This window comes from Vipera berus (genome assembly GCF_964194415.1).
Source record: "Vipera berus genome assembly, chromosome: 14".
Lineage (NCBI taxonomy): Eukaryota > Metazoa > Chordata > Lepidosauria > Squamata > Viperidae > Vipera > Vipera berus.
This window is the reverse complement of record NC_138217.1, coordinates 7,765,435-7,793,329: the sequence shown is the minus strand read 5'-3', so window position 1 is coordinate 7,793,329 and position 27,895 is coordinate 7,765,435. Positions and strand designations below refer to the sequence as shown.

Here is a 27,895-nt window from a genome sequence, read left to right as displayed (position 1 = left end):
AGAAGCGCAGTTCTCGTGTTTTACAGGGGGCATTGGGGGGGGGGAAATAGAGGCAAATAGAGCTTGCTAGGGCTGGGCACGGTCCGAGAAGGGATTTCCCCTGCAGCACGGGCTGCTAAAACCAGGGGTCTTCAAACTTGGCCCTTTTATGACTTGTGGACTTCAACTCCCAGAATTCCTCAGCCAGCAAAGCTGGCTGAGGAATTCTGGGAGTTGAAGTCCACAAGTCATAAAAGGGCCAAGTTTGAAGACCCCTGGCTAAGACGAATGGAAGGAATGGATAGCAGAGGGGCGGAACTTCGGATATTTACAGAAAAGCACTTTGCACGGCGCAACCGCTGAGCTAAGCAAGCTGCCCGGGTATTTTGGGGGGTGTCCTCTTCCCTCCCCCCCCCCACCCCCAACCCATTTGCCGTCCTGTTCATTTGAAAGTTGAACTTGCAAAGCCACGACGCCGTTGCTTTTCCTTGATGGCCTTCTTTCTTTTTTTCTTTTTTTTTAAAAAGGGGAAAAAAAATTAAAATGCAAGTTTTGCTTATTCCTGCAAAGGCGCAAAGCTTTTCCTGCAGGGGCGAAAGCCATTGGAGCGAGAAAAGGGGGGGAGCGAGCGAAAGAAGGAAGAGCCGGTGAGGGAGGCACAGAGACAGAGAGAGAAAAAACGAAGGCCGTCGGAGGGAGGGGAGGAAAGCAAGCGGAACGGCGGCGTCTCTAGAGCGACCGGGAAAAGCAACCAATCGGCGCGGCGCGCGGAGCACAAAGGGGCGGGGCGGGAGGAGGAGGGGAGTCGATTCGGCCTAGAGCGCATGCGCCCGCGGAGGAGGCGCGGCGGGCCAATCGGAGCGCTGCTTCTTGAATGGTGGGTGGCGGCGCCCGGAAGCGGCTGCTGGGTGGAAGTTGAAGGTGCCGCTCGAGCCGCCGAGGGTGAGTTGGGGGCCGACGCTCCGGGCCCGGAGGTTGCGGGGGGGGGGTACTGGACCGGAAGCGGGGCCCCTGAGGGTTTGGGGGACGCCGCGGGCCCTGACGGGAGCGACGATTATCTTTGGGCCGGGGCTAGTTCGGGTACTGGCAGTGGACTTCAAGTCCCGTCGGCCCCCCGCCTGTAACTGCCTGACGAGGGATTGTGGGAGTTGTAGTCCGGGAAGCCTAATGCGCCGTGGCATCTCTTTAGCTGGGGATGATGGGTTTGAAGGCATGGACCTTCGCTGGGGGAGGACTCGGGGCAGGGAGAGCGGGGTTTACGTCTCCCCTCAGCCCTGGGGACTTTGGACCCCTCCCTCTATCAGCTGGGTCTACTCCGCAGGGTTGTGTGGCAGTTGTCACGTTGGTATAGGAGAGTCCTCGACTTACATCCATTCGTTTAGTGGCCATTTGAAGTTACCACACCACGGAAAAGAGTGACTTTCGCATGACCGCAGCAGCATCCCTGGGTTTGTGTGATCAAAGTTGGCAACTGATTCATATTTATGGCGGTCGCAGTGTCCCAGGGTCACATGATCCCCTTTTGCGGCCTTCTAACGAGGGAAGCCAGCTTCACTTAACAACCGTGTTACTAACTTAACAACTGCAGTGATTCATTTAACAACTGCTGCAAGGGAGGTCGTGAAATGGGACAAAGCTCACTTAACAAACTGTCTCACTTAGCAATTGTGGTCATAAGTCAAGGGCTACATGGATGAAAGCTGTTGTCTGGCAGTCCAGGAGTGAGACTAGATGCTCTCCAAGTTCCCTTTGTTCTAGGGTCACGTGATCCCCTTTTGCGACCTTCTGACCAGCAAAGTCAATGGGGAAGCCAGATTCACTTAACTTATTACTGGCATAACTGCAGTGATTCATTTAACAACTGTGGCAAGAAAGTTCTTAGAATGGGGCAAAACTCACTTAACTGAATGGGCTCAATTGTGGTCGTATGTTGAGGACTACCTGTATAGCTTCCCGTCTCACATGCAATGGTGATTCTGGACGTGGACATAATAAAACAATCCAATGCATAAGAGCCACTGAAAGCAAGCTGTGTGAATTGAAAAGATAAAAAGAGAGTTTAAAAACAAAATAGCTCTAGACCCAGAAAATGGGATAATGTAGTAATTGGGTTAAATGTGAGTTTTGTGGGTTTTCTGAGACAGGCCAAGTTGCAAAAAAAAGCATTTTTTCCTTTTGTCCTGTTTTATTGATATATAGGGCAAATGTCCTGGCTTTCTTTGAAATCCACTTTTTTGTTCTCATATCATAGATTGTCTTCTGAGGAGTTGGCGCAGGCTACTTTTATCCTGCTTCAATAATGACTTTGAAAATAAAGTTGGGGTGAGGGGCACTTTGGCTTTGACATTTGCATCACATTAGAGCAGGGGCTCTAATGCCGGCCCGCAGGCTGGATGCATCATCCCCATTGCTGGCAATGGCAAAACCCATACCGATACGTTGTGCAACGTCATGTGACATAGTGAGTTTGACATGTCTATTTTGAGTGAATTTAGCTTAGGATAGCTGGTTTAAAATGCTTGACAAGTGACCAAACCAGGGGTCTTCAAACTTGGCCCTTTTATGACTTGTGGACTTCAACTGCCAGAATTCTGGCTGAGGAATTCTGGAAGTTGAAGTCCACAAGTCATAAAAGGGCCAAGTTTGAAGACCCCTGGTCTGGATCCAGGCCCACAGTTTCATCAAAAATGGCTGACTGAGGAATTCTGGGAGTTGAAGTCCACAACTCATAAAAGGGCCACGTGTGAAGACCCCTGGACTAAACCATGTGTCTTAGCCTCTTTAAGAGACCATTATTTAAAGACATGATGGCTTTACAAAATGTATGGGTCAGTATACTGGGCAAACCCAGATGCATGGGTTAATTATTGAGTCAGGCCACGAATTTGGTTAGCCTAATTGTTGATACTGCGGAGCCCTTGATGCTGTCTGATTTTGATATGTTGTAAATATTTCATTACCTGTAAAAGGCATGTGGGACAGACTTTGGGAGATGGAGCAAAGACACAAATACTGCCTAGGGCAGAGGTCCCCAACCTTTCATGATTTGCAGCCCAGAGCAGGGGGGGGGAGGGAAGAAGGGATGGTTTTGTGCGGGGTGGTGGTGGACATGTGCGTGCACACGAACACCCATTACTCGTTCAAGTGGGGCTGCAAACACCCGCAACACTTGTGCCAATGGGGCTACAAACATCTGCAATGCCCAATACGCTCACGCAAATGGGGCCGTGAACACCCATGATGCTTGCGTGAGTGGTGCTGTGTGTGCGTGGACAGTGATTATATGTTACTTATATGTTAGGGTGTAGGTCTAGACCAGGGGAATTCTGGGAGTTGAAGTCCATGAGTCATAAAAGAGCTGAGGTTGCCTACCCCTGGTCTAGACTCTAGACATATGTTGTATATAGTATATTTTAAGTGTGTTATGTAAGTAACACGTGAGAGCAAGCAACTAAATTTCATTTTTAATGTCTGCCGTTGTGCCCACAGGGAAAAAATGACAATAAAGGTTAATCTAATCTAATCACTGGCCAGCTATTCATGCGGCCTGGTGGCCAGTAGGCCGTGGGCCAAGGCCCACAGGTTGGGGACCCTTGGCCTAGGGCAGGCAACCTTGGCTCTTTGATGACTGGTGGGCTTCAACTCCCATGCTGGCTCAGGAATTCTGGGAGCTGAAGTCCACGAGTCATAAAAAGGCCAAGGTTGCTTAGCCCTGGCCTAGGGGAAGAGTCAGATAAGAGACAGCCTAGCCTGCTGCTGCATAACGGGTGGAGAAAGAGACTCGGAAGGAACCCTCCCTCTGTCTTGAATGTTCAGACTTGCAAGATTGATTATCAGCCTTGCCCAGATAAACCAGACAGGAAATGCTGGCAGGTGTACTAATTCTACTTTAGCGTAAGGGCTACATTGACAAAATCTTGCAAATCCGAAACCTTTTCACTACTACAGGAACGAAAAGAAAGAGATACTTTTGGTTGCAGAATAGGACAATTCTGAAGGCCGTGTGTGTGTGTGTGTGTGTGTGTGTGTGTGTGTGTGTGTGTGTAAGATAACAAAAAAGGTACAGACACCTTGTAAGTAAAGCATCAGGTTTACAGATGAGTTTCAGGGTTATTTCCAAGCAACCTGTAGAAAACAGGAAAGATTCTCATTTGAAATAACTCGCCTTAGGACTGCAACGGAGCCCAAAATTTCTGCCGCCAAGTGAGACAGATGTTAACTGAGTTTTGCCCCATTAGTTGACCTTTCTTGCCACCCTGATTAAGCAAACTGTTACAGTTGTGCTGCTTCCCCATTGACTTTGCTTGTGTGAAGGTCACAAAAGCGGCTCGGGTGAATCTGAGACACCGCAACCATCATAAATATGAGTCGGTTGCCAAGCCTCTGAATTTTGTGCATGTGGCCATAGATAAGATAAGATAACCTTTACTGTCATTTTTCTTTTTTTTACTGTGGGCACAACGGCACACATCAAAAGTGAAATTTAGTTGCCCGCTCTCAAAGTGAAACACATACATGACACACACCCAAACATACTATATACTAGGGATGCTGCAGTGGTCCTAAAGGTGAAAAACAGCCATAAGTCATTTTTTTTTCTCTCAATGCCATTGTAACTTTGAACAGTCATTCACAAGGACTATCTGTAATTTGAGAAGCTTCAGCTAGCTGGTTTAAGCTGTTCTGAGTTTCGTGCACCCTTGTGACTGTGTTCCTGATCCCACTGCCTACTAATTTGGGAATAAATCCAACTGTGTTCAGGGCTGCTCGCTCTTGGACCAAGAGGCAGAAAATTTTATTATGCCCGCGGAGTCCTATTCTGAGTTACAGTTATTTAAATTCTGGACCCTATTCCACCCTTTTTAAAATCGCACTAGTAAATAAATGATTTCAGAAAACAGATGCAGACGTCTATACTGTTACCCCTTTCACCATATGGAACAAATGTAATCTTTAGTTGAAACACATCAAGGCAACTGTGGCAATTTTCCCAAAGCAATTTTTGGCTACAACAGGAAGATCATCTGTTTTTTTGTTTGGGTTTTTTTTTTGCTTTTTTTTTCCTACTAGGGAAACTTAAGGACGTATTAAAGACTAATTGCTTTTCCTCAGCAGACCTGGGTGATAGGTAAACTTGCAACTAGGAATTTTATTCTGTCTTTTGGATGGGACCAAACCAACTATAATTAGCTGTATGGAAATAAATGTGTGCATTTTGTGACATCTTTAAGAAATTCATTATTGCGTAAGCTATTTTCAATTCCCTTAGCTTAGACATAAAAAAGCGAAACCATTCTAAGTCAGCTCTGATCTAGACTTATGAGGCTACAAGGGGAACAGAAAATTGGTACTAAAGATCTAAGTTAAAACTAGTTTCTAGTTTTAGAATTGAATTCTAGAGGAATTCAAAGTTACTTTATAAGATTCTAATCAAGGAGATTGAACTAGCCTTTCGCATGTCAGTGAAAGAGGATTCTTGGTTGTTTTATGATAAAATATGGAGATTTTCTGATGGTGTAATACAGTTCATAAAAAGAAATAATCTTTTCATCTCGGTTGAGTGGAATTGATATTCAAGTGCACAGTTAAACCTATTTTAATGAAATTTGTGTATATCTTCCAAAAACATTATTTTAATTTCTTAGCTAGTATTCTAAATAATTCTTGCATTTTTAAACTCAACCCATATTTGAAAACCAAGGACATTCACATTTTTCCTAAGTGGGGAAAAATCTAAAGAAAAACCAGAACAGGCAACCTATAATAAAAGTTGTCTATGCAGAGTGTGGTAGGTTAAACAATAGTTGGGTTGACCTCACCATAAACCATGATCTTTGAACATTTTTCTAAGGCACAATTGGCTGAATTCACATTGTGTTGAGCCATAAACCATGATTTACAAATCACAGTGGCTGGATTCATGCCATGTTTAAGCTATTATATGCATTATCTACTATTGTTGCTTCATGATTTGTGAAGAGAAAGGACTGGAAATTTATATGGGCTGTAAAAGTAATAAATAATAAAGTAATTCTGGCTTGTGTCAAAGTTTATATGGCTTGAACAGTGAAATAAACATCAATAATCCAAAGGCTTTGAAAATGATAGCTCCTGAATATGTTTTAGAAAGTATTCTTAGTCACCAGAACAGGAAATAAGAAATTAACATAGTTGCTTTATAAATGGATGAATATTTTATCCAGTAAACTACAAGCTAGCATGAATTCCAATGGCTTTCTGCTCCTTTTCAGAAGAGTTCTTGAGCATAATATTGCTTCTAATTATCTCTACCCTTGCATATTTCAGCTGTTCTTTAGCACTTCATTCCAGTCTGCAATATTTATTCTGTACAACTTAGGAAACCAAATCACTTCCTGAGTGATCTATCTTGCAAAGAGCATGGGTTTTGTAGGATTAAAAAAATAAATCCACAAGCTTTATACTACTGCCTTTTTGTCTCTCTATCCCTCAAAAATCTGTTAACTGCAGCCCTTGCTGTGGATGTGTCAATAATAATAATAATAATAATAATAATAATAATAATAATAATAATAATAATAATAATAATAATAATATATTACATATTATAATAATATAAAAAGAATCAACACTCTATAGCAACAAGTGTAGCTCAAACAATTCTGTACTGTACAGATAAAATACAGGCAGTGCTCAACTTACAGCAATTCATTTAGTGTCCCTACAAAGTTACAGCTGACTTATAACGCTTTTTTGCACTCACACGATCTGAATTCGGATGCTTGGCAACCGACTTGTCTCTATGACGGTTGCAGTCTCCTGGGGTCATGTGATCCCCTTTTGCAGCCTTCTGACAAGCAAAGAAAACAGGTTGCCTTAACCTGTTGCCAATTTAACCACTGCAGTGATTCACTTAACAACTGTGGCAAGAAAGGTCGTAAATGGGCAAAACTCATTTAACAACTGTCCTGCTTAGCAGTAGAAACGTTGGGCTCCGCTGTGGTTATAAGTCAAGGACTGCCTGTATCATATTTCCGACCGTGATTTAGTAGCGGGAAAGCTCTGGAGCAGCATAAATATTAAGAAGAAGAAAAAAAGTAGCATGGTCAATTTTGAAAAAAAGGATCCTGCATTTCAGGTTTTCTATTAAAATCTACAAAGGGAATTGAAATCCAAGTTGGCAATAAAAATGGACAACACGAACGGGCATCTCTTGTGCTCATTAAAATAAAAGCTTGTACATCTAGATCCATTGCATGAATAGGAACTCAGAGACCTCTCCTGAGTGATGTCGCCACGTGATCTTTTTAATTATGGGATGCTTTTCAGGGAGACACCTACGGCTAACAAGACATGTGTCTCAAGACTTCTAGGTGGAAGCAATTTTCCTAAATGTGTCTCAACCTTGGCATCTTGAAGATGTATGGACTTCAGCTTCCAGAATTCCCATGGTGGCTGGGGAATTCTGGGAGTTGAAGTCCACACATCTTCAACAGCCAAGGTTGAGAAACACTGTTCTAAACAATAGCATGCCCTGGTTTGATCCCATTGGTAAAAAAAAACACTTGTTTTTTTTCCCCTCCCCTTTCGTTCTGAGGACGACTTAAAAATCAAAGCCCGCTGCCTTTTTTTGTAAAATCTTAACCATGGCTGTTCTCTATTCAGATAGAGTTAAGTGAGCATTTTGCATTGGTTAGACAACGAACTGGCAAATCAAGGCGCTGAATAGATTTCAATTATTATAACAATGTTAAGCTGTCATGTTTTTAACAGATCTATATCAAGCTGATCACTTAGAATAAATAAAATATGGAGCAAAGGGTGATAATAAGAAGCAGCGATGCGAGACAGACAAAATATTGGAAATGTCAGCCTTAATGTACCCATCACTCTTTGATTTATATCTCATTCTGCTCTGGTCTTTTCCTGGCTGCTCCTGCGAGCATGTCATTAATAATGACTTCACCTTTAGAGCTTCGTAGTCATCTTTTAAGAATTGCCGTTAAGTTTAAAACAATGCCGGCTTCTGATCAATTCGCACGTGGGGCAGTTTTTTTTTTTTTAAAAAAGCATTATTTATTTATTTATTTATTTAATTGGATTTGTATACTGCCCTTTCCCGAAGGACTCAGGGCGGTTCACGGTAATTAAAACAAGAAATACAAAAATTAAAAACAATTAAAAAGATGAAGTGATTGATGGCCCAACTCTGCAAATAAATCTAGGCAAGTAAGCTTGGGGTCATCTTCCAGCAACAGAGCTGGCCAATTCACCAAGTGGAGATACAAGACACACACACACACCCGCCCACACACACACAATTATTTCCCACCAACAAAAACATATTCTCAATTCCACTGACTAATACGCATGCAGATATTATACAGGTTGTCCTTGACTTTTAGTGACCCAAGTTAGCTTCCCATAACCTGATTGTCACAGTAGGTGGCAGCAACTTTCTGACCTTGGAAAAAGATCCCGGTTAATGTTTGGATGAGGGAGCTCATGGGAATTGGATCAGAATTGTAGAATAATCTTGGGGCGGAGGGGGGGGAAACTCCATAAAGAAGGCAGTGGATACTCGCTATGAATCCAAATGGGTCTTTTAAACCCTTGGGATGCTCACAAAACTCCCGTTTATTTTTCATCTCGAGACAAGTTGATGTTCCTCAACCAGCACTGGTGGAGAAGACAGGATGTAACCGGCTTAATTAAGATTCAGCAAGATTCTCTTGTGGGTCCCTTGCTTTGTTTGTTTTCAGGAGGCCGAGGCTGTTCCTGAAAGAGGTCACTCACTGTCCGATGTAGTATTCTGTGAGTTGAGTCGACGCAACTCCTCCCTTTGAGCGGGCCGATAAGAGGTGCAGTGGCGCTCAAAATTGCATGGTTGCCTAAAGGCACCGCAACCCATTTGTACTGTCCGACTGTTGAGTCGAGTAGTCCTTGCTCCAAGTTGTGGCTGGGGAATTCTGGGAGTTTATTTATTTAATTTTATTTATATACCTCCCTTCTCCCGAAGGACTCAGGGCGGTGAACAGGGCAGATGTATAAAATACAAAAAATACAAAAGTTAAAAAGAATTAAACATAATGCCCGAGGTAAAAAACAATAAATACAAATATTAAGAACAATAAAAAAACCAACCCACCCCCCATCAGGCCAAGCTGGCTTGTTCAAACAAATGCGTTTTCAGATCGGAGGTTGAAGTCCACCCATCTTAAAGTGGCTGAGATTGAGAAACAACTGGCTTAAAATATTTGAGCACACTTTTGCCAACGCTTAGCAATTTGGGGTGGGGGGGTTTGTTTCCCCCTCCCCCCCGATTCTCCAGTAAATTCTCAGTGGGCTACTCAGTGAGAAATCTCCGCTATTGAGAGTAGAGAGCGGCAGCTAACATACACTTGTTTAATCTCAAGACTCTGTTAATAAACGGAGTGATTTAATAATATCATTTGCTGTTACATTGCAGAATGACAATGTCTTACAAAGCGGCTGGCACGAGCTAGCCTGCTTTTTAATATTGCTCCCAACACATTTTTCCCCCCATTGGCTCTGCGTTTTAAATGCCCTTTTTAATATCCCCGTATATTTCATTATCAGCTTAAAGGTCCCCTCTCTTGGAGTGCATTCCAGGAGGAATAATATATCGAATGAGGAAGTTGTATTAAAGGAAGGTACAGCTGGAAAGCTGGAGAGAAAAATCTACATTACAGAAGACTATGTCTGCGCTGGCCTATACAGACGGTCCTCAACTTACGGCCTCAACTCGGCCCAAAATTCACGTTTGCTAAGTGAGGCATTTGTTAAGCGAGTTTTTACGACTTTTCTTGCCTCCATTGTTAAGTGAATCACCGCCGTTGTTAAGTTAATAACACGGTTGTTAAATGAATCTGGCTTCCCCCATTGACTTTGCTTGTCAGAAGGTCACAAAAGGGGATCGTGTGACCCCGGGACGCTGCGACCGTCGTAAATATGAGTCAATTGCCCAAAGCATCTGAATTTTGATCACGTGACCGTGAGGATGGGGCAACGGTCCTAAGTGTGAAAACTGGTCTTAAGCCATTTTTTTCCCGTGCCGTTGTAACTGGACAGTCACTAAATGAACTGTTGTAAGTTGAGGACTCCCTGCACTAAAATACAGGTGGTCCTCGACTTACATCCATTCGTTTAGCGGCAATTCAAAGTTACAACGGCACTGTAAGAAGCGACTTACGACCGTTGCAGCCTCCCCACGGTCAAAGGGATCAAAATTCAGACCCTTGGCAACTGACTCACATTTATGACGGTCGCAATGTCCAGGGGTCACCTGATCGCTTCTTGCAGCCTTCTGACAAAGTGGCGAAACCAGATTCCCTTAACGACTGCATTTCCAGCTTAGCAGCTGCAGTGATTCACTTAACAACTGTGGCAAGGAAAGTTGTAAAATGGGGCAGAACTCACTTCACAAATGTCTCACTTAGCAACGGAGGTTTCGGGCTCAATTGTCGTAAATCAAGGACCACCTGTAATAGTAAAAGCTCTTATCACCCGCTGCTACGCCTTGGGGCCAGCTCCAGAGACCTACAAATCTGGTTAGGCAATGGATTTCTTTTTAAATGGGATGGAAGGCCTGATTAATTTCACCTCCCTGACAAAATACCATCCTTGTTCTTTTTCATATCTAAAGCAGAAACAGAAACACAGGAGGGCTGTGGTGCTGGCTTTGGTGTTTTTGCAGCCAGATGTGTCTCTCTAGCAACAGCAGAGCGATTAAATGTTATTTTTGGTACCGGTCCGAGGCAGGTGAAACACTGTGGAAAATTTCTTTTTTTCCCTTTTCTTTTTTGCTGTGGGAATTTTAAAATATAGGCTACCTTAAGGAGGACACCCTGAATGGCAGATCCTGAAGGAGAAGCCAAGTCCCCAGCGTGGTGGGGAGTGGGATGCGATCTCTTTTTGTCGGCAGCCGTACTCTTGGGCTCATAAACGTAATTTAATTTGTTTTCAATAAAACCGCTTGATCATCGCTCACTGGGGCAAGGTGAAGTCAATTATCCAGAGCAGCTAAGAGTTCGGCTATTGATTCGTTTTCCCTCTGTCTCTGCATTCTGGAAAGCTCTCAAGGCTGGCAAGCTATTTTTGTTTAGCAGATGTGGTGGGCGGGGGGGGGGAGCATCGTTTCGGTTACTCACATTTTAATCCTTGTTTTCAGTGGGAAGGAGATGAATGCACAAAGCTTTGTTTTAATGCTAGGTACTGTTCCCAGCGGAGCAGCGTGGAAAACACTCAGCAAGCCTTGCAAGGCTCCGATCGCCAAGGGACACGGGTCGCACCACCCACGCGTGGCCAGAATCTTTAAACCTGGTTTTGGAAATGAGAGGAGCCGGGTTTAGGTAGCCCTCGCAACGGAGCCCAACGTTCACGCGGCTAAGTGAGTTTTGTCCCGCGTTACGACTTTTCCTTGCCGTGCTGGTTAAGGGAATCCCTGCGTCAGCGGCATGTTTGTTAAGCGGATCTGCCTTCCCCGTTGACTTTGCTCATCAGGAAGTCAAAAAAGGGGATCACTTGATCCCCCCCCCCCGGGACACTGTAACTGTCATAAATACGGATCACCTGCCAAGCACGTGGATTCGGATCACCTGGCCACCGGTTGCAAGTGGGGAAAAAGGTCATACATCAGTTTGTCCAGCCACTAAATGAACTGTGGCACGTTGGACTACCTGTGGTGTGTGTAATAGGGTCACAAACCAGGATGAACGTAACAATTTCCGAGCCTGATCAGCTGTCCATGTTTCCTTTGCAGCCGGCATCTGGAAGGATGACCTTTTGCTGACCACCTCTGCGAGGCCACTCACCTTCCCCCACCTGTAACCCATGTGCATTCTTTTCTTTAAGTTTGACCCACGACCTGTGTCCAAAAATGCCTACAGGTAAGGTGCAGTTCTGCTTGCTGTCTCTCTTATCAGTATGCTTGTCGTCGCGCTTGCTCGGATTTGGACATTCCATCGTGGCTAAACAATCTCGGTGAGAGTCTTAGATTCTTAAATGAGTCTCTGCTTTGTCTGTCAACCTTAAAGCTCTTTGAACTTGTGGATTACGAGGGGATATCCTGTGTCCCTTTTGGCCTCCTTGCTGATCTGGGGTTAACACCGTCATGTCTTGCTGTGCACGTAACACCATCGTGGCTTACTGTACACATAACTGCATCATGGCTTACCGTACACGTAACACCCTCGTGTCTTGCTGTACACATACCCAAAGCAGCTGTAGCGGTAATTTGATTGTTCGCGTTGTTATAATTTAGTCCAGGAGAGACATGGAATGAAACCAGAGGGACCGTAATCTATATCGCCATCCATTACCGCGCTGTTTCTCAACCTTAGCAACTTTTAAGAGGTATGGACTTCAACTCCCAGAATTCCCCAGCCAGCATGGGGACAACAGATTGAAACGAGAAGTCTTTAAACCTGGAGACTCATGACTTATAATAGCCTGGGTCCTTTCCAACAGGGAGCTAAGGCATTATTGAAAGCAACTTCACAAGGGACACAACTTCTAATTCTTCACCACTAGCAAAGCTGCTGTAGGGACCCAGTTCACACATTGGCCTAGCCCGGGATACAAGTTGTAAGGGACACTTTCCCCCTTAAATTAGTTTAACGGTGTCTTAATTTCTAATTCTATTTTCATTTTTCAACTAAAGCCCAACCCATTTGTAGGCCACAAGAAGTGGCTGGTGATTGGTTTTTGCTATAATTGGCTAAATCAATCTTCGGCTGCAAGATCCCCATGTTAAATTAAACTGGATTACATTATGCTATGCCATGTCTGCTACCTTTTAAGTCTTGACTCCACCTAATTTAGATCCAGTGAAACTTGTGTAATGTACCGAATTTGTCCCCAAACGTTACAATGACACTTCAGAATGAGAACTTCTGGGGGGGGAAAAAACAGGCACAGTTTGCTATTGTTTTGCCTAAATGTTTTATGCATAAGATACTTTTTTGAATTAAATGTTTCCATTTCAATAATATTTATGTATCCTCCAGTGTAAGGACCCTTTATTATTATTATTCTTCTTCCATGTCTGCTTATACTATAGATAACATTTTTCTTACAAGTCTGCGTGTGTTTGTTAGATAAGGATTTATCACAAATGCATGTGTTTGCTTATAACACCTGGTAGAAATGTTTTTGTCACCCGCGGTTTATGAAAGGATATCTTTGGAGTATGTTTCATGCTGTGTGGGTGGTGTTGTTTTTTAAAAAAACGCTGCCAGAAATATAATGAAGGATATAATACCAGGCTATTGTGTGGTATGAATACTAGACAAGAAAGAAGTCAGAAAATGACAAACCGCTAAGTGAATATGCAGAATAGAAAATAATTCCAGCGAGGAGAGATGACTAGTACGTGGTAAATACCAAATGAGTTTCAATTGAAGTGTTAGAATAATACAAACATTTTGCCTTTTTCAGAATATGAATTAATAGGGTCTTTAAAGGAAATCCTTGGGTTGGGTTGGGTTGGGTTGTTTGTTTCTGTAACCCAGCTCAAATGCATCAGGATTGGCATTGACTGTGAATCTTGGATAAAGGAATGTGCGTAAAAGATGAGAGAGAGAAAAAAAATGCATATATAGATAGAAAGCTTAACTCGCTGTTTTTGTTCCATAAAACCAGCCTGTGACTGAGAACATATTTGACGTTCCTTTATCTGTTCAGCTGGTGCAGAAATCCAAGGGCGGATTTTTTTAAGATCGAGGCTTCTCAAAAGCTCCGGGTTCCATTTATCTGCAGCAAAATATGTAAAACCCTCCCTGGCTTAAGACCCACAGCATCTCCTCTCTCCTACACTTGCCTGAGCATAAAGATCCAGCGGGAATAATGTTGTAAGAACTGTTTGCCAAGATTAGTTATGTAGCAGCTGGAGGGAGAGACCGCAGATGTCCTTAACAGACACCCCAATTACAAGGGGTCCTCGGTTTACAGCCACAATTGGGGGCCAGGATTTCTGTTGTTCAGCAAAGCACCTATTAAATCAGTCAGGCTTGATTTTGCAATCTTTTTGGCCGCAGTTTTTAAGTGAATCCGTGCAGTCCTTAAGCGAATCGTGCATATATATGGAGAGAGAGACAGAGAGAGAGACATAGATTGATAGATAGATAGATAGATAGATAGATAGATAGATAGATAGATAGATAGATAATAGATAGTTGATAGATAGATAGATGGATCAGTGGTCTGGCTGAGGAATTCTGGGAGTTGAAGTCCACAAGTCATAAAAGGGCCAAGTTTGAAGACTAGATAGATAGATAGATAGATAGATAGATAGATAGATAGATAGATAGATAGATAGATAGATAGATAGATAGATAGATAGATAGAAGACCCCTGGTCTGGATCCAAGCCCACAGTTTCATCAAAAATGGCTGACTGAGGAATTCTGGGAGTTGAAGTCCACAAGTCATAAAAGGGCCAGTTTTGAAGACCAGATAGATAGATAGATAGATAGATAGATAGATAGATAGATAGATAGATAGATAGATAGATAGATAGATAGATAGATAGATGTATAACCTTTATTGTCATTTTTTACTGTGGGCACAATGGCACCCATTAAAAATGAAATTTAGTTGCTTGTTCTCAAGTGTACATATACATAACACACATTTAAACATACTATATGCAACATATGTATATAGACCTACACCCTTACATATGTAACATATAAATATTAATCACCGTCCACCTCGAATACATAACGGCAGTGATCCACTTAAGAAATGTGGCAAGAAAGATCGTAACATGGGGCAAAACTCGTTTACCCCAAGTCTCACTTAGTAACATAAATTTTGGACTCAGTTGTGGTTGCAAATTGAGAACGACTTATAATTACGCCTCATCCGGTGCACGCCATGTTCCCTCCTCTGTAAACAGTCGGTATTTTTCATGCTGTAAATAAATGTCTCTCATTTAAATGTGTGCCTGCTTTGCAAAAACTTTCATAAATCCAATTTTGGCTATACAAATTGCTGCTGTTTGTAAATGTGGGTTTTATGTTTCGGAGCTATAATCTCGTAATCTTTTTTTTTTTACGGGGCCGAATTATATCGCTGGAAATTGCTTCAGCGGTACGAATTTGTGAGTTCCCATCTACACGCACGCGCACGCGTGCACACACAAACGCCCCGCCAGAAGTTGCAGACATCTTCGTGCAGTCGAGGTTGTACAGCTTGTTTGCCGGAGCTTGCATAAATTACTTAGAGGATCTGATTTTTGGGTGAGGCCGCCTTCTAAAGAGAGGTGCTTTTCTCCCATTGTTTTCTCTCAAACCCGAAGGCAGTCGCTGTCTAATTTGAATAAGTGGCCTGATTAACCCACAAAACAAAGTCAGGACGTGTTTGTGTGTTTCCTGGCACAACAAACCGTGATTCGCATATAATGCTAAGCCATTCTTTGTTAATCAGGCAATTTAGTGGCAGGGCACAGCTTCAATACATCCCCACACAGTAGTGATTTTGCTGGCATGGATGGAGTCTAGCTTATTGCTTTCCCCAATTAGGTCTGCTGTGATTTGGTAATGTTCCTTCCCCCCCCCCCCCCTATTTTTTTAGCCGAGAATTAAAATGGGAACAGAACTAGCTTTAATTTTAGATAGTCAATCTCTACAGGTAGTGCTCGACTTACAAGCGTTCCTTTAGTGACCATTCAGAGGTAACCACGGCATTGAAAAAAGCACTAATAAAGGAGAACATTTGTAGTTGGCTTGTTGTGTGACCTTTGACTGTTTCTCACACACACAACCGTCGCAGTCTCCCTGCGGTCACATGGTCAAAATTCGGACGCTTGGCAACTGAACTCTTATTTCCGACGGCTGCACTGTCCCGGTTGCCGCACGATCCCCTTTTGTGACCTTCTGACGAGCAAAGTCAATGGGGGAAAGCCAGATTCACTTAACAACCAGGTTACTCGTTTAACAGCCGCGGGGATTCATCTTAACGACTGCGGCAAGAAAGGCGGTAAAAGGGGGGGCCAAAGCTTTCTCAGCCACCGTCTCTCTTAGCAACAGAAATTTGGGGCTCCAGTGTCGTAAGTCGAGGATCAGTTTTATTTTGGCACCCTAGCTTTTTTACTCCGCGCATCTGTATACCTTAAAGTGGTTTATCCACAGGCACAAATGTTTGCTTGGGCTTATCTGGGTTTGTTTCTGCACCTTGCTAACGCCTCCACCCAAGTCCACTGAAAATGCGTAAAGCAACGGCAGCTGAATAAGAAGGAAATAAATAAGCCCTAGGGACGCGGTGGCTCAGTGGGTTAGGACGCTGAGCTTGTCGATCAGAAGGTCGGCAGTTTGGCGGGTCGAATCCCGAGCGCCGCGTAACAGAGTGAGCGCCTGTTACTCGTCCCAGCTTCTGCCAACCTAGCAGTTCGAAAGCACCTAAAAACGCAAGTAGAAAAATAGGGACCACTACGGTGGGAAGGTAACAGCGTTCCGTGCGCCTTTGGCGTCTAGTCATGCCGGCCACATGACCACGGAGACGTCCTCGGACAAGCGCTGGCTGTTCAGCTTTGAAACGGAGATGAGCACCGGCCCCTAGAGTCGGAAACGACTAGCACGCATGTGCGGGGGAACCTTGACCTTTTACCTTAAATAAGCCCTGGACTTGCCAGGGTTTGTTTAGCAAGCCCTAAGTAAACAATGCTTTTATACGAGGTGAACGCCATCCTGACTGAAAGCACAAGATTTTGAACCCAGAGTCCTCTTTTTAGACATGAGATTGCCTTGCTGACATAAGCCAGCTCCCGGAAACCATCGTTGATTCAAACCAGGAAAAGGGAGCGAATCAGCAACATGCCAGGCAAACGCTTGGCAAACATTCAGCCTGGTTCTTCCGACCAAGGTGGCATCGTGGTGGTTCGCCCATCTTTTTGTCCTCCTTGGTGAGCCTTTGTGTTCTTGCTGATGCACGTAGGTCCTTTCCGAACTGCCCATCCTTCAGCGGATATATTTCGACAAGAGTACAAATAAAAAAAAACCAGATATGATTAGGTGCCTCCTGGGAGCGCCCCTGAAGGATGCTGTGTGTTTACGGCACAGAGCTGGAAAGGGATCAAAAAATGTGTGTGGGCCCCTCTTGAAGACGAGCAAGCTGGTTGCCGACAGCCGTGGTGTGTTGGCATAAATTAACTCGGCTGTGTGGGTGTCGCCGAAATTTCCGCAGGGATTTTTTATATGTATATTTCCCGGCAAAGCTGTAATTTCACGATAGAACACACACGAGGTCACAGATTCAACCTCTTGAATCTCCAAAATAAGACTAAGAGGAATCTGTTTAATTGGCTTCTTTCCCCGTCTCCCCCCACCGCCGCCCTCTCTGGCAGCATGTCTGGGGTGAAAAATCAAACGTAGGGCAGATCTTGAATCCAGGATCTGGGTGTTGGCCAAAGAAGCGGGAATCCGAGTTAAAATTGTAATCGCGAGTCGAGAACTAGCTGTCGCCAGCCTGAGCTCGTCTTCTGCGTGTTTTATTCCGTTTTTATAGCTGCCCGCCCCAACCAAGCGACTCTTGAGCAGCTTGTCAATTCTAAAATTGTAAAACGATGAAAAGAATTTAGCGTTAAAACAATTTTTTTTAAAAAAAAAATAATCCACAAAATAAGACATGTTGAATCCAGGTGCGCCGCATTGTAGCTCAGGATCCTAGGCAAGCTCAGCGGTTTGTAGACTTTTGGGGTAATATGACAAAAAGTTGTTGAAATATAAATAGTGAGGAGGATGGGGAAAAAACATTTGTTGGAATATATTCAGAATTATCTGACATGCTCCTTATCTAATTTTATCTGGAAACTCTTTGAGGCCGGGATATTCTGCCCCCTTTCCTTCCTTCCTTCCTTCCTTCCTTCCTTCCTTCCTTCCTTCCTTCCTTCCTTCCTTCCTTCCTTCCTTCCTTCCTTCCTTCCTTCTTTCTTCTTTCTTCTTTCTTTCTTTCTTTCTTTCTTTCTTTCTTTCTTTCTTTCTTTCTTTCTTTCTTTCTTTCTTTCTCCCTTCCCTTCCCTTCCCTTCCCATTTCTTTCTTTCTTTCTTTCTTTCTTTCTTTCTTTCTTTCTTTCTTTCTTTCTTTCTTTCTTTCTTTCTCTCTCTCTCTCTCTCTCTCTCTCTCTTTCTTTCTTTCTTTCTTTCTTTCTTTCCCTTTCCCTTTTTCCTTTTCTTTTTCTTTTTCTTTTTCTTTTTCTTTTTCTTTCCCTCCCTAATCATTTCATGCATTAAATAAACCAACCCAGAGTGGTGAACGAGTATTACACCTTATTCAGCAATCCATAGTTAAACTGTTGCTTAGGATGATGTGTAACATCGGCTTCTTTTTTTTCTTGTTGTTTTATCTTATGCAGCTGAAGTAAACAGCAACCAAAAAAAACCCCGTCCTTTTTCAGCGCAATCACGGATTTTCTGTTCTTTTCCTACAGGCTTATCCTAGCGGCTAACAGAGATGAATATTACCACAGACCATCCAAATGCGCCGATTTTTGGGACAGTAGCAGTGAGATTCTCAGTGGTACGTACCGGGCTCTTTGACCAGCCACTTAATGGCCCTTCTGATTTATAACAGACTCGGAAAAAAAGTTACTTACAAGCTGTCCTCGAAGTTACGACGGCTGTGCTATCTCAGCAGTCGCATGGATGCATTTCGGGCGCTTGGCAACTGGCTACTTGCAGCGTGTCATGGTCATGTGATCATGTTTGGGGAATTTTTTTAATTTATTTTTTGCTGTTCTGGAGTTTTCCAGAAAAAAAAAAGGTTTTTTAAAAATGCCCTTTTGGTGAACTAGATTCGGACGTATGGCCACGTGATTCACTTAACAACCACGGTGACTTGCTTAACTGATTGTCTCCTAGTGATTGGCCCAATGTCACCCGACTGACTTTTGTACCTAAGGTGGACTAGAATTCCCCTGTGTCTCCTTGGCCCAAAGGCACCCAGGCAGCTTTCATGCTTAAGGCAGGACTAGAATTCCCAGTCTCCTGCTTTCTGGCCTGGTGCCTTAACACTGGCTTTCCCTGAAACATTATTCCTTAGGTTTTATCTACACAGCTTACATAGCAGCACCTTAGTTTGGCTGTTCAATTCCCATGATTTTACAGTTCTGGTTAAAGGCAAGAGATGTAGATTTTTCTCTGCACTAATCCAATTTATTTTTAAAGCACACAGCTTCAGCGGACCCAGGGCTGCCCCTTTTTAGAAGCATTCCTGTGAATTTGGCCTTAGTCCAAAATCATGTAGACTCCGGCTGCTCTAGCTTTCTTGAGCCATTAGCTTCTTGTGAGAAATGTTGAAAGAGTTCCTTAGTCTCTCTCTCTGTCTACTTCTCTCTCTCTCTCTCTCTCTCTCTTTATCTCTATCTATCTACCTCTCTCTCTATCTCTCTTTATCTCTCTCTCTTTACTTATCTCTCTCTCTCTCTACCTCTCTCTATCTCTTTTTACCTACCTCTATCTCTCTTTATCTCTACCTACCTCTCTCTCTTTATCTCTACCTATCTACCTCTCTCTATCTTTATCTCTATCTTTATGTCTAACTATCTACCTCTCTCTATCTCTTTATCTCTACCTATCTCTCTTTCTTTATCTCTACCTACCTCTCTCTCTCTCTCTCTCTCCCTACCCCTCTCTCTCTCTTTATCTCTATCTACCTCTCTCTATCTCTGTTTACTTCTCTCTCTCTCTCTCTCTTTATCTACCTCTATCTCTCTCTCTTTACCTACCTCTATCTCTTTATCTCTACCTATCTACATCTCTCTTTATCTCTACCTATCTACCTCTCTCTATCTTTATCTCTCTCTCTATCTATTTACCTCTCTCTATCTCTCTTTATCTCTACCAATCTCTCTTTATCTCTACCTACCCCTCTCTATCTCTCTTTATCTCTACCTGTCTACCTCTCTATCTCTCTTTATCTCTACCTATATCTATCTCTCTTTACCTACCTCTCTCTCTGTTTATCTCTACCTATCTACCTCTATCTCTTTATTTCTATCTCTCTCTCTCTCTTTCCTGCCTAGCCATCCTAAAGTACATGTTTCAGTATGCACATAAATAAAAATGAGATTTGAACACTCAAACCATGGGGATTTTTTTTTTTTTTTAAAAACCCTCTGTGAAGATTCTTCTCTTCTGCCTAAACTTGCTGTCATTGGCAGGCGGAGGATATATTATTCTCTCACTCTGTCTGCCCCAAAGTTCTTTTTTCTTTTACTCTCTGAAAGTCTGGTTTTCGTTCTGAATTCTTGACAAATACGCTGTGCACATTCCTTGCTCTCCCTTTTTTATACAGGGGGATGCTTAGCAGGGTGTGGAGAGGGGGCACCTGCTGAAATCTGAATTTTAAAAGCTTTCTGGTCCCTTTTGATGTATTTATCCTTTCCCTGAGCTCGTGTGTGTGTGTGTGTGTGTGTGTGTGTGTGTGTGTGTGTGTGTGTGTGTCCGCCCTTGGTTTTATAAGACATAAGCCTTGAACTGTCAGTCTTCTCAAGAAGGTTGGTAGTTTATCTTCTGCTTCTCGTGTAGCCTGGCTAAATCCTTTCTTCTTTCGTCTCCCATGAAACTGGACCCCATTCTTCATTTTTCCAGAAAGCGACTTGTGAAAACTGTCTTACATCACCTTTGCCTTAATGCAGGCTTGGATATGGAAGAAGGGAAGGAAGGTGGGTCCTGGCTTGGCATCAGCAGGAAAGGCAAGATGGCCGCCCTGACCAATTACATGCAGCCTCAGATAAACAAGCATGCGAAAGGAAGAGGCAAGTATGTAGCTGCAAATGAGAAGTGATGGGATATCACCTGCTTAGCTGTAAAAAAGGTTATTCTCTGTAATTGTAACACAGGCTGTGTTATATAGTTAGAACTGTAATTGCAGTCTAGTATTAAAAAGGGAGCCCTGGTGGTTAGAATGCAGTATTGCAGGCCAACTCCGCTGCCAGCAGCTGGGCAGTTCGATCCTGACCGGCTCAAGGTTGACTCGGCCTTCCATCCTTCTGAGGTCGGTAAAATGAGGACCCAGATTGTTGGGCGCCACAGGCTGTAAACTGCTTAGAGAGGGCCAGAAATCACTATGGGGCAGTATGTATGCCTAAGTGCTATTGCTATTGCCTGCCCATCCATGATGCACAGTGGTTAGAATGAAGTATTGCAGTCTGACTCTGCCCACAGCCTGAAGTTCGATCCTGATCGGCTCAAGGTTGATTCAGCCTTCCATCCTTCCAAGGTCAGTAAAATGAGGACCCCCGATTGTTGTGGGCAAAAGGCTGACTCTGTAAACCACTTAGAGATGGCTGTAGAGCACAATGAAGCAGTGCATAAATCTTAAGTGCTGCTGCTATTCAGGTAGCCCTCCACTTACAACGGTCCGTTTAGTGACTGTTCAAAGTTACAACAGCACTGAAAAAAGTGACCTATGACTGCTTTTCACACTTATTATTATTATTATTATTATTATTTATTAAATTTATATACCGCCCTTCTCCCGGAGGACTCAGGGCGGTGAACAGGGCATATAAATAGAAATACAAAAGTTAAAAAAGGATTAAATTATTGCCCAATTAAAACAATCAAAATATAAAAACATTAAAACCCTAACATTCCCCCATCAGGCCAGGCCAGCTTGTTCGAATAGATGGGTCTTTAACCCGCGCCGGAAGGAGCGAAGATCCGGTGCCGTCCGGAGCTCAACCGGCAGTTGGTTCCATAAAGACGGGGCGCCCACAGAGAAGGCCCTCTCCCTGGGGGCCACCAGCCGGCATTCTCTGACCGGAGGCACCCTGAGGAGGCCCTCTCTGTGGGAACGCACAGGGCGGAGGGAAGTCGACGCCGGCAGCAGGTGGTCCCCGAGGTATTCCGGACCCATGCCATGTAAGGACTTAAAAACCATCACCAAGACCTTGAACCTCACCCGGACCTTTGCAGCATCCCCAAGATCACGCGATCAAAATTCAGACGCTTGGCAACTGGCATGTACTTAATGACGGTTGCAGCGTCCCGGGGTCACACGATCCTCTTTTGCGGACAAGCAAAGTCAGAAATGGGGAAGCCAGACTGACTTAACCCTGTGACTAACTGAACAGCTGCAGCGATTCACTTAACAGCTGCGGCCAGAAAGATCGTAAAGTGGGGGCAAAACTCACTTAACAAACCATTATGTTTCCACTTTCATAGAGCACCGGAAGAAGTGAGCCATTGGCAGAGATTAATTTAGCCCTGAACTTTTCGATTTCCTTAGGGCAAAACTGGCCCTCTCTTTGTGAATTGCTGGCTCTCCTGTCCCCAATAAAGGTATTTTGCAAACAGGAAGTTGAACGACGTAAAAGCAGGCCAGTGTTAATACTTTCATTTAAACAGGCAGTGCGACATTCTGCTAAAATAAACACAAACCCATGGCTTAAAAAACCGAAAGCCTTTCTTTCCTCACCAAACTCACTGGTCAGCAAAGTGTGTGGCACTGCCAGCAAATATTTATCGTGTTACTGGGATACTGTATTTATTAAACAAATGGCCCTCTTAATTGATAGGCCGGGTTTTTATTGCTCCGCTGGTCAATGAGGGTGATAATTCTTGTGCTCTAATCAGCCGAGTTTTTGCCAGAACACGTGGAGTTGACCTCAGAGTCGTCTTCTCCTGTCTTCTCCTCCGCCTGCCTGAAAGCATGAAGAAAAAACAAAAAAAAAACAGAGATGATTCACGAGGCTTCAACAGCTGAAGCTTCTCTCTCTTCCCAAATTATGACCTTGGTTTGGACAAGGAAAGATCCCCAGCTTCATATGGGGCAGGACAAGTGTGGAAAGAAGGGACTGAGCACCTTCTTTGCATCTAAAAAGGTAAAGGTTCCCCCGCACACGCGTGCTAGTCGTTTCCGACTCTAGGGGCTCATCTCCGTTTCAAAGCCGAAGAGCCAGCGCTTGTCCGAGGACGTCTCCGTGGTCCTGTGGCCAGCATGACTAGACGCCAAAGGTGCACGGAACGCTGTTACCTTCCCACCGGAGTGGTCCCTATTTTTCTACTTGCATTTTTACGTGCTTTCGAACTGCTAGGTTCAAAAGCACAGAATTGATGAATCTGACATGGCCTTCTTTTATACTTTGCCACAGCCAGTAAGATTCTGGGTCACCAGGACCAGATAATAACAATAGCAATAGCACTTAGACTTATATGCCGCTTCACCCTGCTTTACAGCTCTCTCTAAGCGGCTCTGGTTAGGATGCTGAGCTTGTCTATCAGAAGGTCGGCAGTTTGGCGGGTCAAATCCCGAGAGTGAGCGCTTGTTACTCGTCCCAGCTTCTGCCAACCTAGCAGTTCGAAAGCACGTAAAAATGCAAGTAGAAAAATAGGGACCACTACGGTGGGAAGGTAACAGCATTCCGTGCGCCTTTGGTGTCTAGTCATGCCGGCCGCATGACCACGGAGACGTCCTCGGCCAAACGTTGGCTCTTCGGCTTTGAAACGGAGATGAGCACCGGCCCCTAGAGTCGGAAACGACTAGCACGCATGTGCGGGGGAACCTTTACCTTTATCTTTTTTATTTGCTCCCAACAATCTGGGTCCTCGTTTTACCGACCTCGGGATGGAAGGCTGAGTCAACCTTGAGCCGCTGAGAATCGAACGGCCAAACGGCAGGCAGCCGGCAGAAGTAGCCTGCGTTCTAACCGCTGCGCCACCAGGGCTCATAAGATCATTCTCCTTCCCCGTAAAGTTACATTAACAGAATTTTGCAAGTTTGAAAATGCAAATCTCCCACTGCTTCTTTTTTACAGCCTGATCAGGGTCCTTCGTAAGCTTTTCTCTGGCCGTTGAGCAGTTGCGGGCTCCTCCAACTTTTATCTGACAGTTCTGCAGGCAGCATCTCTTCCCCCCGTAGTCCTTCAAGATCGTGTCTACACATATAGAATAGAATAGAGCTGGAAGGGACCTTGGAGGTCTTCTAGTCCAGCCCCCTGCTCAAGCAGGAGAACCTGTATCATTACACTCTGGCAGCTTATTCAATTCTGACATACTACGAAGCTTACCTGATGTGACGAAATGTCTGGCCTCCTTCTGGGAAGTGATGCTCCCTAGTTACAAACCCCTTGTTGTGTTCCTCTCTTTGCAGGTGCCCTGGTGACCAATTTCTTGGCGTCGGAAATGGACAGCTACTCTTACCTGAAGAAAGTGGCCTTGGAAGGACACCTTTACAATGGCTTTAATCTGATCGCAGCAGACCTAAGGTAGGTCTGTAGCAAGCCTTCTCCGTTCAGCAGCGAAACTCAGAAACTGACTCTGCAGGTGTTGTGGGTATGTTGCTTCAGAGCAAAAGGTCCGTGCTACCTGGAATTTCCTCCCCCCCCCTCTCTTAAGAAGAGTGTTTGAATTTAGACATGGAAACTCACAACTTTGCATGGGATTTTGGCTTGGATTTCGATTGACCGAGTCTTTTCTGAATCAAGGCCATTTTTTTCCCCCTAGTAGGAAACAGCTAGGTCAGGGGTCTTTAAACTTGGCCCTTTTATGACTTGTGGACTTCAACTCCCAGAATTCCTCAGCCAGGCTGCCTGAGGAATTCTGGGAGTTGAAGTCCACAAGTCATAAAAGGGCCAAGTTTGAAGACCCCATAGACAGACAGACAGACAGACAGATAGATAGATAGATAGATAGATAGATAGATAGATAGATAGATAGATAGATAGATAGATAGACAGACAGACGGACGGACGGACAGACAGACCCCTGAGCTAGGTGCTTAAGCACAGGTTATTGATGACCTCAGGATTTCCCCCCCCCCCCCCAATGGTGTAGTTCAGCTCTGCTTTTTGCCTTCCTGTTGCTTTTCCCAAACCGCTTCCATCTACCGTACCGGCCATCTGGCAGCTTTTCAAACTGAGCACTGCATAAATCTAATTTGCAGCATATTGAAGAGCAGATTGGTCATTTAAATATTTAAATGCCTTGTGCATTCTCCGTGATGACCTTTCCCAAGGTGCCAAGCGAGAGGGCGCATTTTTGATGCCAGAATTCTTAAGGCTTACCTTGTACGGTAGCCTTTTCCTAACTCTACAGTTCAGCGTTTCATAACCTTGGCAACTTTAAGCTGTGTGGACTTCAATTCCCAGAATTCCCCGGCCAGCATGGCTAGCCGGGAAATTCTGGAAGTTGAAGTCCACACAGCTCACAGTTGCCAAGGTTGAGAAACACTAGTATACAGCTGGTCCTCTGCTTACAGCTACAGTTAAAGCCCCAACGTTTCCATCGTTAAGCAAGGCAGTAGTTAAAGTGAGCTGTGACACGTTTTACGACCTTTTGCCATGGTTGTTAAGCAAATCACTGCAGCTGTTACATGAATCGTGGGGTCTGGCTTCCTTGTTTGGCTAGGAAGGTCGCCAGTGGTGATCACGTGACCCCAGGACACCGCAACTGTCATTAATATGTGACAGTTGCCAAGCACCCCAAATTTAGATATATTCACCATCTTGAGTTACTTATGGATTAATAAGTAATAAAAACTCCTAATTAAGGAGTTTTGGAGTTTTCATCCTGCTTTCGTGAGACGGCAGCATTTGGGAGGGGATGTGGCTGCCCCCTTCCCCCCCCCAAGCCATCAGCAAGACACTCTCCTGCACACTGCCCCACCCGCCAGAGACCCCCTGGGTATCCCCCAACCCTAACTGCCCCCCCCGGAATCCCTCCCCAGGAGCAACTTCGAGCTGGCCACACCCACCTTGGCCACGCCTACGAAGTCTGCCAAGACCGCCCAATGGGCTGCACCCGCCCAGCAGGCCACGCCCACCTGGCGATACATAAGTGGGTTTTGGGTTGCAGTTTGGCCACTTGGTCTCTAAAAGATTCGCCACCACTGGTATAGGGTCCCTTACAACAACAACATCATCATCATCATTATTATTATTAGCAGTAGAAGTAGTATTCATTAAATATGAACCTCATTCAACTAAGTCAAAATAAATCTAATAATAAAATAAACTGAACATTCAAGTTGACTGGCACTGATGGTTGACATGGGTTGCTGCCAGCATCCTAGGTATCCGTGGTGGCGAACCTATGGCACGGGTGCCAGAGGTGGCACGCAGAGCCCTCTCTGTGGGCACGCGTGCTGTCGCCCCAGTCCTAGGCCTTCAGCTGGGTTTTATTTATTTATTTATTTATTTATTTATTTATTTATTAATGGGATTTATATCCCGCCCTATCTCCCGAAGGACTCAGGGCGGCTAACAACAGGTTTTATGAAACCTTTTTGCTTTAGGCCTCCGGCGCCAGGTGCAAAAAAAAAAAGGTTCAATCAGTTTCAACTTCTTGCAGGAAGAAAAAGATCTCGCAAGGTTGGAATTGATTGATTGAACTTTTTAGTCCCACCCAGTCTGCCATTACCATGCCCACCCAATGGGCCACGCCCACCCGGTACCCGATGATACATAAGTGGGTTTTGGGTTGCAGTTTGGGCACTCGGTCTCCAAAAGGTTCGCCATCACTGCTAGGTATCCACCAGGTATATCTCCTTAAAATGTAAGATGTTCCGAGTAGCACCGTTTTTTGTAGCATTGCTGGAGTTATTGCAGGAAGCTGCAGTTTCTTGGTGTGTTTTGCAAGGTTTTTGGACATAGTTCCCAGTGCCCCAATGACAATGGGTATCACTGTTACACGTTTCATCCAAAATATCGCGACCTGGCCATTACTACTACTACTACTACTACTACTATTACTATTAGTATTATTATTAAAGGTGGGATAAAAATGAAACTGTGGTAACACAGTGCCAGAGGCAACCCTGGTGCTACGGATTATGAGCCAAGTCTTCGGATAAACCTGGAGCAGTTTAAACTCTGCAAATCCCACGCCACCATCAAATTCTTGAAAGAAATGTCTCTCCCTGCTGGGACCGATAACATCCTATCGTTATCTGACTCCCTTAGTCGAAAGCGATGTTCCAAAAAGAAGGGGGGGGTGGGGGAAGAAAGAAGGTTACTCTTCCTTGACTGCGAATCTCAGCTCTGTGGTACATATTTTGACAAGGACAGAGAAAATATCCTTGGCAGTAATTGCTTCGGAGATCCGTTTTTGACAGCTTGATCAAGCCGCTTGGGGAGGAAAAAAAATAAAATAAAAACGGATGAGCAGCGCTTTGGGGGGGGGGGAAATGAACAGCCGAACTCGGAGCCAGAAAGGACAACGTTCAGTTTTCAAAATACGCCAAGACCCACGTGTTAAGCTTGTCTTTCCCACAAAAGGAGGATTAGGGTTCCGCCTCTTGGTTGTGCTTCAGACACAAGCAAGAATAAATGTAGTTTGGGTTTCCTATCTCCTCCCACTGCGAAGGGGAGACGATGCCGAATCGACGGTAATCGTGAGTGTGTCTTATTTATTTATTTATTTATTTATTTTTATCCCATTTATATCCCGCCCTTCTCCGAAGACTCAGGGCGGCTTACAATCTAAAGCACAAATCAATGTGCTTAGCAATAGCCTTCATTCTATGTATATGCCTGCTTATTAGGGCTTTTCCCACCCCAGCCGCATTTTTACAAAGTCAGCTTATTGCCCCCCAACAATCTGGGTCCTCGTTTTACCTACCTCGGAAGGATGGAAGGCTGAGTCAACCTTGAGCCTGGTGGGACTCGAACCTGCACTCATTGCAGGCAGCTGGTGTTACTTAAGGAGGCATTAGCCCACTGCTCCACCAAGGCCCAAGGTCTTGAGAGAGAAACCCGATTTTTATCAAGGCCACCCCCCTTGGAAGTAAAAGCGGCGGGTGTCAGATTTTATATTTTTAAATGCCTCCACCGTGTCCAGTAGACTATGAAGAGTTCACCTAAAGGCAGCCTGCGAGGAGAGAGAGGTGGGTCGGTCTGACGCTTCCTTTCAAAACATTTCCCGACGTCTTCCGCTGGAGCAGCGATCCGCAAATCCCAGCGGGATCGTAACGACAGG

At 44.4% G+C, this 27,895-nt stretch overlaps 1 protein-coding gene across 4 annotated transcripts in view; it reads left to right on the top strand.

The window, feature by feature from the left end:
* The first annotated feature begins 850 nt into the window (after nt 1–850).
* The window catches only part of TANGO2 (transport and golgi organization 2 homolog), a 47,551-nt gene continuing 20,506 nt past the window's right edge, over nt 851–27,895 (top strand). The window contains exons 1-6 of one of the 4 annotated variants that reach the window (XM_081339072.1): nt 905–921; nt 11,191–11,368; nt 11,741–11,867; nt 18,406–18,494; nt 20,614–20,733; nt 24,072–24,186. In XM_081339072.1, coding sequence (XP_081195198.1) covers nt 11,812–11,867; nt 18,406–18,494; nt 20,614–20,733; nt 24,072–24,186 — 380 coding nt within the window. In that variant the 5' untranslated portion in view covers nt 905–921; nt 11,191–11,368; nt 11,741–11,811. Of the gene's footprint in view, nt 922–11,190; nt 11,369–11,740; nt 11,868–18,405; nt 18,495–20,566; nt 20,734–24,071; nt 24,187–27,895 lie in introns of all 4 variants that reach the window. The other 3 variants (XM_081339071.1, XM_081339073.1, XM_081339074.1) reach the window with 3 other exon arrangements.